The sequence below is a fragment of the Liolophura sinensis genome, chromosome 1, assembly GCF_032854445.1.
Source record: "Liolophura sinensis isolate JHLJ2023 chromosome 1, CUHK_Ljap_v2, whole genome shotgun sequence".
Classification (NCBI taxonomy): domain Eukaryota; kingdom Metazoa; phylum Mollusca; class Polyplacophora; order Chitonida; family Chitonidae; genus Liolophura; species Liolophura sinensis.
Window position 1 is genome coordinate 14,410,694 of NC_088295.1, and position 14,160 is coordinate 14,424,853.

The window sequence follows — 14,160 nt, forward strand, 5'->3', positions numbered from 1 at the left end:
TCATCTTCGTAGCCACGTGTCAAACTGAAGTGTCTTCGGGATGATATCCCTTACACCGAAACATTAATATTTTTCTCCTTGAACACAACTTTGAGCAACCACGTTTGTAATGAAACCATCACGGAGATGGGATGTGCCAAGTAACTTGATTTTGAAAGAGGGCAGTTTAGCAGGATCAGCGCAAAACTCAAAAGTAACACCAGTTACTTGGATTTTGGCACATCCCATCTCCGTAATGATTTCAATGACACATTGACAAACGTTTATAAAATCACACAAACATAGATTCAAACAGCAAAATATTTGAATCCAATAAATATTATTCTTGTGAAGAGTAAATATGATTTCTTGTAACTGTGAATAGAAATGAAAATGCACATAAATAAATGAGATAGATCTCATACCTGATTGGTGGTTTACGCGTAAACCACCAATCAGGTAAATAAATAAATAAATATTAAAGAAATATATGTAATACAATCAGGTAAATAAATAAATAAATATTAAAGAAATATATGTAATACAATTCTACTCGATTCAATGAATCTAAGCATATAACAGTTGGACAGTCCATAGGTCTATATCGTAAACATGTCATATCGTAGAATCATGTGACACCATTCCCACAGCATTATAACCTATATGTCCCTGCATAGGCCTGATCTTTGACCTCCACGAAAATGTCACAACTCACCCCTCTATCTGTTTACATTCAGATATTCGACCTTGGCATACATGCACATCTGTAAATGGGACAGGGACATAACAGCGTGTAGGCCTATACGGTCCATATAGTTGATAAACAAATATCAAGCTTAAAGTAATCTGTTCACCTCTGTTGTTGAACGCCCAGCTGTGTATAAGTACCGGTAGTAACACTGCCATTCAGGTACAGAACCAAACGTTCCTATACGAGGATATAAAACACAGATTCTGGATTCTCCGGGAGGCTACACATCATGACGACTGTCCGGATGTTCACCGTTGATGCCTTCACTAACGAATGTTTCCTGGGAAATCCAGCTGCTGTATGCTTAGACACGGAATCACAGGTATTAGTCAGGCAGCATCTACTGCATAAATCTGTTCAACTGATTTATGCAGTGGTTTCTTACTTTTTTCCTTTCTTCATATTCCGTTCAACAAAATAAGACTTGTCAACTTTTCTAAGGTGTTTGATCATATTTTATTAACACCTGGAAAATTCGGGTAAAAAAAATCACAAATATGGCATGAAATGCAAGTAACTATATTTGTAAAATATTGAGTATAACTCAAATTAAATGAATTTTAATCAACTTTATCTTTTTATTTCTTTCTCTGGAAGTGAAACATGCATCCATAAACACAAAACATACCACAAGTACACAAGTACTGAAATATGACATCGCCCAGTAATGTTGAATCAGAGGATGCAAATTTCTAATTAAAAAATCTCGTACTGAATTGATTCACAAAGTAAAATGTTGCGATCCAAAGTTGCTTATTTGGCAAATCTAGGTCGAGGCACTAAATAACAATAATATGTCAGTTCCTTAAAGCAAGAATGGAGAATAGGGTCACAGAATTAGATCAGTCGGTCGTCATCTCTTTCCACGGGTCTATCCTGCACAATATTCTGACTTGTATCTTCACACCCACACAAGTCTGTTCATATCAGCTCATTCTTCTTAAATCCACGTGGTTCTCTCATACCACCAGTCTTGCAACTGCATTTTCTCAGCTGTAGCAGGGCTTTCGGAGCTGTAGCATTGAGGCAGAAGACTGGTTTGAGCTGGCCATTTATGGACTCTCAGGAGTAGTCTGTAGGTGATGGCAGTTTTGTACAGGATGTTTTTGACAACTTTCAGACTATAGCCACATAGTAAGCCCTTGAAGTGTGTGGAACTAATGTTCCCCGAGTTGGAGGGAGCTGTGCCCTTCTTTTTCTTTCTGTGCAAACAATGCCCAGTTTCATTCAGGTGTCCAGTTTTGTACAGTACATTTCTTTTTCTTTCTGTGCAAACAATGCCCAGTTTCATTCAGGTGTCCAGTTTTGTACAGTACACACAGATACCGCTCCATTTGATCTAATCTGTAACAATACTCACCTTTAACAGTTTCATTCAGGTGTCCAGTTTTGTACAGTACACAAAGATACCGCTCCATTTGATCTAATATGTAACAATACTCACCTTTAACAGTTTCATTCAGGTGTCCAGTTTTGTACAGTGCACACAGATACCGCTCCATTTGATCTAATATGTAACTTGGCAACTCCTGAGTTTGTCCACATGCTGCAAATTCATCAAGAATATCATCAGTTTGCATAAATGCCTTGAAATGGCTCAATACACCTTTGGCAGCAAATGATCCAGTGTTATCTCTTCCCGTGAAAGCATACCGTCCAATCAGTGCTTCTCCTCTTCTTCAATGGATATTTTCTCACCCTCTGTCTTAGGAATGCAGTTGACGCTTGACGCATAGGGAAGTGGCCTAAGAGAAGAACGAACAAATCTGTGTCCACTAAGAACATTTCAAGGATAGATTGTGGGTTCTTGTCCAGCACATCAGATGCATTCAGAAGTACAAGCTGGTTACCCTCTTCTATGTTGTGGTGACCGGCTGCCACCTCTGGCATACTAGCAATGTTCATCAGGGGGCAATCGCCTTCCATTGTTCCATACATAACCAGCCTTGCCCTGCGATTGACTGGTGAGCTTATGAGACAGATACTTCGTCAGTTCTGCCTTAGTGTTTACATGAGAAAGAAAGACCTTCATGTTCGTGATTTCAGTATCATCATTCACTTAGTAATAGACTGGTGTTATTTTAACTATTCGCTTATCTCGAGTTGTTTCCTCGAGAGAGCCAGAGATATATTGATCAATGACAATCCTGACTTCATCATAAGGGTCACTCATTCCAGCTACAACATCAACAAACTTCAAGGCAAAATGCATTGCAATTCATATTTCAGGGTTTTCTGGCACCATGTTTACTATACACATAGCATCAATGATTAGGACTGAGGGAACATCAGTTGCTGGTTCAGATAATGTTCTGTTTTCTGGTACAGGTATATTCAGAATGGAAAATACCACCTTCGATTTGTCAGATAGCATTATCATTGATCCATCTGGGTGGAAATTGGAAGGTGGAGCTACACTAAATTCAAAATCTCCAATAGCGTCCTTGACATCAAAGTTCGTTCTGCTCTAAGCTACAACACGTGAGCGAGAAAGAAGCCTGCTATCCTGTTTAAATGATACCAACTGACAAATTATTTTAGTGTCTCTTTCTTTTGGGCATCCCAGAAGTTCACTGATTGATGTACCATCCTAGTAGAGGTAAACTTCTCCAAAGCCCCCCACCCCCTCCCCCATTTGTCACGATCTTCACTGTTACTGCAAACATTTCCAGGTACAGCAGCAAATGTGAAAAGGTTGAACATATCACTTTTGAGAAAAGGGTTACCCTGTCTAGTAATAACCCTCACAATATTTGCAGAATTGGAAAAAAGGGTGGTACTTTTGTCTCCAACAAGTTCATGATGTAGCAAACTGGGCTGTTTTGTTTCAATTCCCACACAATCTTTGAATTCTTGTACAATTTTGCATAGTGTGGTAGCTATGATGAAGTACTTCTCCATTGCGTTCTCATTGCATGTGATGCCTGTAAATCCTGCTCTGATCTTCATCTTCTCATGTTCCTGTTCAATGCCACGGTCTGAATCACTTGCCATGGAAATTATTGCAAAAACTGCTTCCATCTAAAAACATGTCTCAGGGTCTGCACTTTGCAGTTCCAACATATCTGCTGCATACATTGATAACCAACGCCCGCAAATGTATTGGTCACGAAAATAAGATGCCAATTCTACCATTGTAACCAAATGAAGACGAAGCTGTCCCATGTCCGTGTTGCAGCATTGAACAACAGCAAAACCTCCAGCTGATCCATATAGTTCCTAAGAAACTTTGAGATACCCTCTGCTTGTTCCTTCCACTCATGTAGCCTTTCAAGTATGTTACTTGCACATAGTGTCTGATGTACATCCGTCACTTGTGATTGGAATGTTTCCGACATTTAATCTGTCTGTCTGCCTAAGAAGCGAAAGCATTAACTGCTTCCATCCAACAAGTGTAACTCTGTGAGCTTCAACTGATCTGAACCAGCCCCGATAGCACAGTTGGTAGAGCGTCCACATAAGCGGTAGATCCAGGATCAATCCTGGGTCGAGTCACACCTAAGATTTTAAAAGAGGAAGTTGTAACTTCCTCGCTTGGCGTTCAGCATGAAGGGGATAGTGCAATCACTGGTTGACCTGTATCAGTATAATGGCTCGGGCGAGGCGACTTACTTGCCTCCTGTAAGGTGTCTCAGTAAAGCAGCACTAAATGAAGAGCGGTAGAAATCCGTCCTACAACAAGGAGGAACATTACATGCACTCTACAGATTCCTTCGTCGTCATATGACTGAAAAATTGTTAAGTACAACGTTAAACCCCAAGCACTCACTCACTCAACTGATCTGAAAATGTGACGACCATCCAATGTTTGTCTCAATGTACCTGAACCATACATGCCACTTTCTTTCCAGGCCAGATCAATGCCACTTCCTTCTATATAGGAACATCTATATACTTCACTAAGCACTTCAAAGCCGCCATGGTGATATACAAGCCTCCAAGCCTAATGCACGAGTTTCTTTTATAGTCTTTCAGCTTGACAGCACGGTCATACAATTCAGCACCAAGAGTGATGATTGGTTTATGCCCTTCCGCTACAGTATTACATCTCAGTTTTTGTGCATGTTTTAAAACTGTCTGGAGCACTGGACATTCTGTTGGACTTCTTCTGTACATTGGAGTAACAATGCCAACATCCCATATTGGTGTTTTGTCACTTATGTGGGACTTGAACATGGACCCTGAAGGCACTTTCTTGCTTGTACCTGGAAGGGGTCATCTGGGTACTTAAATACTATCACGTAGATTCTCACGTAGAGAATATACATCCTTTGGTAATCCATCGTCCTTACATGTATCTACCATTCTTGTCAGTAGCAAACTACACATGAGTAACCATGTGAAGTCACATTGTCTGTAGTTTGTAGGTATCTCTTTCCGGTTGTCAAGTTGATAGTCTGTGTGAGACACAGAAGGATTTGCTGGCTTATCACAGTCAGTATATTGCACATCTAATGACTTGTTGAGGGCTTTGTCAAGAACATTCAGGACAAGCTTGAGTTCATTGCCAAGGAAGGGGGCTCCATCATCTCCCCTCTGGGCTATTAACAGATCAGCCTCATGGAATGAGACAGCCTCACTCCCGAATAACAGTTTGTGCTATTTCAATGTCATGAATTATCATCTTTTTCTGATGACAATGAAGATGAGCTAATAGCTTGTGTTTCCTTTCGCCGACAATTTATTTATTTATTTGATTAGTGTTTTACGCCGTAGTCAAGAATATTTCACTTATACGATGGCGGCCAGCATTATGGTGGGAGGAAACCGGGCGGAGCCCGGGGGAAACCCACGACCATCCGCAGGTTGCTGCCAGACCTTCCCACGTACCGGCGAAGAGCAAACCAGCATGAGCTGGACATGAATCGCCAACAATTGATGTGATACTTAATGTTATGTGCAAATGCATCTTTATCAGTATAAAAAAAAAGTCAAGCCTAGCGTGGATTTCCTTGTTTTTAGCAGAATCTTTAATTTGCCAAAAACGTATTTCCATGTCACTGCATGGAGGAACACTATGTACAGCAGTGTCGTCATTACTTTGACAGAATACATACAGCTCCTGATCAAATGTCTTTCATGTTTTCGATGAAGAAGCTGCGACATTGGCTCGTCCTTTTTACTCTCTGCTGCTGATGCTATGTCATCCTCATACTTCTTTTGAGCTCGATCTGGATTACCTTGGTGGCACAGAGACTGATAACACTTTCTGTGCCAAGCATATTTTGCTTCTTTTGAAAATGTCAGATCTTTCACTCTATTCAGAATATTAATCGTTTTACCGATTTTCGTCCAGTTTTCAGAAAATGATTTGATAGTCTCGTATGACTTGTGACTTGCAGCTGACAGGGGACCACCACCTGACACTTTACAAATATGGTGGTTTGATGGAGAGAACAACGTTGTAAAGTATGAGAGAGGGACAGGACGTCTATTCTGTATCAACAACCTGGAGGCAGCCCCCCCCCCCCCCCACCTACGATCACGTGATAGCACTTTCGTTTAAAAAGATACAACTAAATACATGTTAGCATCAACGACTTAAAACTAAGTACGAATCACAATGAATAAAGGAAGAAATCGAACTCTGTCCGTAAACATCGATTTAAACAATGACAAAACATCTTACCAAACATCTTAGATTTTAAACCAACCTATAAAGAACCTATAGGTGCCACTAACACATCCCATAGCGTTCGCTACATTCTGATCCATACTGTAAGAAGCATTCCTAACACAACCTTAGTAACTTTTAGTTGAACCATTCAATTGTTTATGTCCATCACAAAGCGCCCACACCGACGGGTGCCTGATTCGACGACTACCAGCTCTCGGTTCGGGAGTAACCACCGTTGCAGGTTGTACATTGCGCAGACAGTTTCCATTACCCATTACAGTTTTCGCAAATTCAAACCATTTTGACCATTTCCCCTCTCGGTAAAAGAGCTTGAAGTTGATTCATTGTACACAGATAGATGCTTTTCATTCATTTTTTTCACCATTTGCTAACACATAAGTATGTGAGCCAACTGGTTTCACAATATTTATAGGACCAAAAATTTACTTTCCGCTCTTGGTGTGATTTTAACCAATGTAGCAGCTGTAAAGGAACGAGGTTTCACACAGTGACATCTGTCAAATCCTTCTTTCGATCGGGCTTCTCGCTGTTGTACTCGCTCATTAATCTCATTATCGGAGGTTTTCGGAGGTGAATTCGTGTAATCAACGATGTCTAACAATGTACGCATGTGACGCCCATGTAGTAGCATGGACGGCGATTTACCTGTTGCCGCATGTCGCGTTGCCCGATGAGTGCCGAGAAATTCGGTCACCGCATGCTTTATACAAAGTTTCTCGATTCTCGCAGGTTTCACAGTTTGGCTTAAAATGCGATTCAGGTGTTCAACCCCGCTGTTTCCTTCACAGTAATACACAGCGGAAACTCTATGTGTGATATTACGTTTACCAAGGACACTCGCAGACTAACTGAGGATCGTTGTCCGTTACGATTTCAGCCGGGTAGCCTTCTCTGCTGAAAACACTCTATATCATGAGCATGGTTTTCATGAGCACATTCAATCAACTATGGTGTCAGAGAGGATGACACAACAATCATCCCCGCGAAAAATCACGCCGTTATGAACATAAAGTTCGTCTCTGATGTAAAAGTATGACTGCAAATCAGGCTGCACATGCTTCTTTGCAGTCGGCCATTCTCGATTAATTACTGAAATCAACCGCGAGCAAACTGAATCCCGATCAGCATTTTCGACTAATTCAGCTTGAGTAAAAGTGTGCAGTGATTCGTCAACTCCGATTGCACACACTCCATCACAGTCGTCTTCATCCTTGGCCTACTGTCTCACTCGGTAAGCGTAATAGAGCATCGGTGTCATTCAGAGTCAAGTTTCTGTCATGTAACTTATTATGATGTTATCAAGGAAACATTGAAAACAGACACGTTTGTAACGAAATAACCCCTCGTGTGATGAACGTAGTAAGGTCTCGGCTTCTTTCGTCAAGTTCTAACTGGTGATACGCGGATTTTAAAGTCTAACTGTGTCTAATGCGTAGCACCATGCATGTCATTCAACATTTCGTCAGTGTTGAGCAGAGGAAAACGTTCCGGGACAATCACCTTGTTTAGAGCACGTAAATCCGTGCTTATACGCAAAGTACCGTTCTTCTTGCGCGTGACCACAATAGCGGACACCCAGTCAGAAGCATCCGTCCGCTTGATGATACCCGCGTCCTCCTGACGACATTAGATCAGTTCATTAGAAACATCGTCACGAATCGTACAGGGCAACCCACGGACTTTGGACTGAACGGGAGTTGCGTCAAGTCGTAGCTGTCTGACTCTGGGACAGGAAGTTTTTTTCGATCAGCTGATCGCGTATCATCTCGTCTTGTAATGTCCAAAAATCACAAGTGGACGCTAACTAACGCAGTGCGGCAATGTAGGAATCTACCGTCTCGTGAGCATACTGTGCTCGTTGGCGAAAACGATGAGGTTGTGTACCAACGTTGACCACAGGAGAAAAATGTTTCTTCAATGCCGCCATAGCACTTCCTGGGGAAGGAGGAAGGGTGCAGTAGATTTTTTGGCCTTCTGCACCGAGAGAATGAAGTAAAATGGCAGTCTTTCTCTCGTTGCTTACTCCATTTGTACCCGAGGTCATCAAATTTTAAACAACCGATGCCACTGCAACCAGGGTGTAACGGGGTCCGGTGTGAAGAGAGAAATTGAACGGATACGTCAATCCTCCCACCGGCCATCGTAACCTAATAACTAATAACATCGTAACTTACCTAATTGTCCATGAACTGTAGTAATTTCTTCCGTGATCCTCGTCGCCAAATATAGTGGTTTGATGGAGACAACACCGTAAAGTAGGCAAGAGAGACAGGACGTGAATGCTGTATCAACAAATGATGCACTTATCAGTCATTTTAGAGTTAATATGATTAGATGGTCAGTGCAATCACTCACCAGTGGTTTGCATCCTGTTAAAGAAAAGATAATTTTTTTATCATGCTAGAGCTGGCAAAATATATGCAGTAGCGCCACGGTATCAGCAAGTGCCGTCTGACTAAATGTTATTCATGAGTGACATTAGGGTGGCTGTCCCTATTCCGAATTTTCGTTTAGTAACTGGGGAGTTTCATTAGTAGGGAACAATTAGCAGATATGACACATGTGTATATGCATATTGTGTGGTTCGTATACATTTGACACAAACCATGTCACTACACCATATACAACACATAAATGGTCAGTTGTACTTGTATGTACATGTAAGCTATATCTGCTTTAAGAAGCAGCAAATAAATTGTAATTGTTCCCAGCATGTGAATGTATTTACAGCTGCTATATAGTGCCCACATATAGTTGCTATATCGTGTCCACATACAGTTACTATATCGTGTCCACATTCAGTTGCTATATCGTGTCCACCTACAGTTGCTATATAGTGTCCAGATACATTTGCTATATAATGTCCACCTACAGTTGCTATATTGTGTCCACATACAGTTGCTATATCGTGTCCACATACAGTTGCTATACTGTGTCCACATAGAGTTGCTATATAGTGTCCACATACAGTTGTATTAAAATCAACTTCCCTATTACCAGCCCATACCCGATGACACGAAGCAGAAAATGGCGGCGGAGATGAACCTGTCAGAAACGGCATTTGTCCGACCATTGCGCGCAGAAGAGCATCTCGATACTGGTTTGTACAATCATGTCCCATATATCATCATTTTAACAGATTTAGTATTTACAGACACCTCTTAAATTTTGGGATGGACCTTTAAAGGAAAAGGCTGATAAAGTTGATTAACTAGACTTGCACCAGCATCAGCAAGTCTTGCCATGTTTTACACGTATGGTTAGGCTATTTACGTTTAAACTTTACAGTGAAGATTCAATTGTGACAAGTTATGTGACCGAATATTCTGTTCACTCATATTAATAGAGTGAGTGAGTGCTTGGGGTTTAATGTCGTTTAACGTTGTGGTGTGCAGCAATTCATTTAACTGAGGGTCCACAAGGATGCCAGGCAAGCGGGAATCACCATGCACAAATTGTTTTGTCAAGTGAGCATATATCTTAAAATTTAACGAATTATATGATTTTATCTTGTGTACATGTCACTGGCTATACGTATACATCTCAGCTTGGCAATAAGGAATGCACTGGATTATTTGAATTTCAAACTTACATGTATATTTTCAGGTAACCGATTTAACCTTCGCTGGTTTACTCCACTCACCGAAGTCAAGATGTGTGGTCACGCCACACTGGCCACTGCCTTCATTATATTTGACCGCTTGAGTGAGTTTAATCATTAATTTATTGAGAAATACTTTTTATTCCTGAAAAACGAAGTATCAAGACTTGCTTATATATAAACAGCTATTAATACAAATGTCTGACTGAATTTTATTCCAATAGAGTGTTAATATTTGAAACACCTCAGGTGTATTAGGTCTCCTTGCTTCATGATTCCCCCGTAAAAAAGCTAGGAATAAATCAATGACATGTAGGATTGTGATGTCATTTCCCAGAAAACCCGTCACCTGAGATAACATTCGAGACGCTGAGCGGTGAGCTGATTGTGCGGAGAGACGGAGATTTCCTGGAAATGGACTTCCCCACTGGCACCATTCAACCCGAGGTCATACACTCACGTCAATGCCGTGATTAACACAAAATGCATGCAGATATTGCATCTTAATGCAAACGGAGTTTATCTTCTGAATATATGCATCTTCAAGAAGCTCTCATGCAGCTTGGTACAATGAATATATTTTGTATGGACATACACATATATATATATATTTATTTGATTGGTGTCTCACGTCGTACTCAAGAGTATTTCACTTATACGACGGCGGCAAGCCCTATGGTGGGAGGAAAACGAGCAGAGCCCGGGGGAAATCCACGACCACCTGCAGGTTGCTGTAGACCTTCCCGCGCACGGCCGTAGAGGAAACCAGCATGAGCTCGACTTGAACTCATAGCAACCCCATTGGTGAGAGGCTTCCTGGGTCAGAGCTCCACGCTGGCGCACTAACCTCGGCCTATATATATATATATATATCCTGCTTACTCTGTTGCTATGCAGAGGTCACTTTCACAAAACTTCATCAAACCAATATCCCGTATGATTTTAAGCACCATGTATAGTCCATGTTCAGATATGATTTTTTACCACATTGTTGAACGATTAACGAGGTAATGTGAGCGAGTGCTTGGGGTTTAACGTCGTACTCACGAGGTAATGTGATTTGAAATATATATATATATAAACACATTAGGGTAAACTTAGTCACATATATGTCTGTAGGCCTATATACGTAAACAGACGACAACGAATATGTGTTGCAAATATGAGCTAATCTCTTTATTCTCACCTTGCAGAACACAGCTGACCATCAGTCTTTGCTAAAGGTATGTTGTGCAGGTAGCCCTGGCTTTGGAATTATTGTTCTGAAAATTATATCTGAATCCTTAATCAGTACGATTCGCTACGATTTATCAAAGAATTACTACGATGTATATAGATCGGCATACCACGACATGGCTAATACAACTCAAAAATATGAAGGCCTCGCCCATTGAAATACTGCTCCCGGACTTAAGTGTGAAAAAAGACGAATTCCTGTTGCTGTGTGCTGCTGCAATGTTATAGTGCTGCGGTAGGCGCAGAGACCGCCAAAATCGACCACAGTTTATAAAAGTTGATGGAACTTACGATGCTGTGACGCGTCAACCCTTCATAGCACAAATTTCAGTACAAATATGTTCGTTCCAATGCTCTCGTGGGAGCGTTTTTCTCTACACCATAAGCCTGGGAAAAACCATCCTCAACTATTTTGAAGATGAATTTATGGTGACATTTTGGAAGCGGAAAGAGCCAATTAAGTGCAATTAAGTGGTCGTGTGACACGGGCAATACCATGGTATTATCGTGGCAGTGTTCTGACGGCTTCTTGATGATGTATTCTTCGGCACATCCACTTACATACTGCCAATTCTTTTGGACAATGTGCAATGAAACATCGGTTGTATTTGACACATCGTCGGATACCGTAGCATCAGTTATTGTTGGTATGTCAGGCAGCTTTGTCTCCTCTTGCCTTGACCGTATTCTTGAGACATCTTCCACCAGGTTTGCTTATCACTGAAATGGTCGTGGAAATAGTAGAAAGTCTGTCCCCTTCATGCCTATTAGTAACAATTATTTCTGCGACGAATTATCACGGTTTAACACGACACGGCTATGACCTTGACACGATCATTATAAATTATCAAGACGTAGGGGACTACTAGCTTCATAGCACGGCTTTCGATTTCGTTCATAGTGGATGTCTTAAACATGTTCAAAACGCCTCAAGAAAGGCCACGACGGATCAAAAAGTACCAAGAAATTTACGTTTAGTCCAACGAACAAACACGAAGACTCCCCAAGCACTCACATCGGGGCACATCATACGTCTAATTCTTGATGGTGGGAAAGAGATGTTATCTCCATCTGAACTACATGTATTACATCTGCAGGCGCTGTTTGATACTGTTGAATTCCCAAGTTGCACGTACTATCACATCTTGGTTTTTTTTCACTTCACAGGCATTACTAGGTAACTCTGATGCCGTGGAGGAGGTGGTGCTCTGTGAAGCCCTGAAATATCTCCTGGTTCGCCTGAAGGATGGGTGGACTCGGTAAGGCCATTTGTGAATCTGCCCAGATCAGATGCCAACGCGAATTCCTCATGACCATGTCAGGCCAAGGTATCCTTGTCAGACCGATGTTTCATTTCGGTCATTAGACCTCGTTTTGTCACTCCCCTTGAAGCAAAAACTGTGAGCAGGACAATATTTTAGACGGGAACAGATTATGTTTAGAAGAAAGACCACCAAATCTTATTATACACGAATATTAGCCTTAATATGAGAAATGATTTTGAACTCATGGTAAACCGACAGCGCCAAGTAAAGTAAATATTGAAGGAAGTAAATAATCTAGATAATACCTTAGAGAAGCATGATATATTGCATGCAGTATGAAACGTGTGTATATAATCATGTTTTGGGTACTACGGAATGCTCTATTCTATCACAGAGAGGAGTTCGAGCACTGGTCCCCTCCAGTAGGATCATTGCCCGAGGCTGACAAGACAGGAAAGATGATTCTTGTGATTGTCACCGTAAAAGGACCCCCGGAGAAAGGTTTCGTCGACAAGGATGGGACACCGTACGACTTCGTGTCCCGATCCTTTGCTCCTTGGACGGGGGTGCCAGAGGATCCAGTCACAGGTGAGACAGCCGATACATAAGCATGACATAATTAACCAATAAGTTATTCAATAGCCTCAATTGAACATTTTTGTGCTAAAAGTGTAGTGTTCTTTACGTTTACGTGTTATATCATAATGCATAACTGTTTTCAAGTTTGACAGTTTAAGCCCATTATTTGGTGTGCAATTGTACACCAAATAATAGCTGCCACCAGAATAACGACCTACTATTATATCAGACAGATGGAGTCATGGGTGTACATGGATAAGACGTTTCCGTGTTATCTTCTTTTTATCAGGTTCTGCTCACACAGTCCTATCCCAATACTGGTCACAGCATCTGGATAAAAACGATTTTTACGGTAAGATGTGAAAAGAAGACTAAAAAACCCTTTCAACCTTCATTTCACTTCACTACTGAGCCTATCATAATCACTACTGTTTCATGTTTTCAGCACGGCAGTGTTCGAGGCGTGGTGGTGACGTTTGGGTAATGAGACAGGGGGAGAGAACTGTGCTGAGAGGTCAGGCCGTGAGCATGTTGGAGGCACAGTTCCATCTGTGAAGAAAATGAACTAAATGGAGACAGGAAGACAAACCTCTAATTTTCTATATAAAGATGTTTTAAACTACTATCTCACCTCTTTCAAGACAATTGACCAACCAATTCAATAAACCTTTGGCCAAAGAGAAGACAAAGAGAAAAAGTTAAACCTACACACAGAAAGGAGCAACGATAGTGTCATTTATTGTCCTGACTGGGAGACTACAAATTACAGGGGGATAACTCTGATGCACATGCCTAATTTATGACAAGAGTACATGATTGGACATAGCATCCTTGTGACACGGTATGTACAGGTTGCCTTTATAATACAACACACAAGAATTAGGTTCACATGTATATTTACAATATCATCTAGATCAAATAAACACAGTGTCATCATAAAAAGCTGGCATCACAGTTTATTTTATTTCACTGATTCTACAGTTATTATATAATACACTTGACAATGGGATGCGTAATATACCTACTTTGTAAAGTGTCTGGTCATCATCCTGAATACCACCAATAACTATAAACATGAAGTACTGTTTATAGCACTGTGGAGGTTATCACA

At 41.0% G+C, this 14,160-nt stretch overlaps 1 protein-coding gene across 2 annotated transcripts; it reads left to right on the forward strand.

The window, feature by feature from the left end:
• Positions 1–765: 765 nt before the first annotated feature.
• Positions 766–13,634, forward strand: LOC135469957 (phenazine biosynthesis-like domain-containing protein 1). 2 transcript variants are annotated; one of them, XM_064748622.1, is made up of 9 exons: positions 766–1,052; positions 9,369–9,468; positions 9,975–10,073; positions 10,307–10,416; positions 11,163–11,192; positions 12,373–12,464; positions 12,865–13,058; positions 13,339–13,401; positions 13,495–13,634. In XM_064748622.1, exons 1-9 carry the CDS (start codon positions 960–962, stop codon positions 13,602–13,604), a joined length of 891 nt encoding a protein of 296 aa, XP_064604692.1. In that variant the 5' UTR covers positions 766–959; the 3' UTR covers positions 13,605–13,634. The 2 variants fall into 2 exon arrangements, with proteins under 2 accessions (XP_064604692.1, XP_064604700.1); XM_064748630.1 differs by lacking the exon at positions 9,975–10,073.
• The last annotated feature ends 526 nt before the right edge of the window (positions 13,635–14,160 follow it).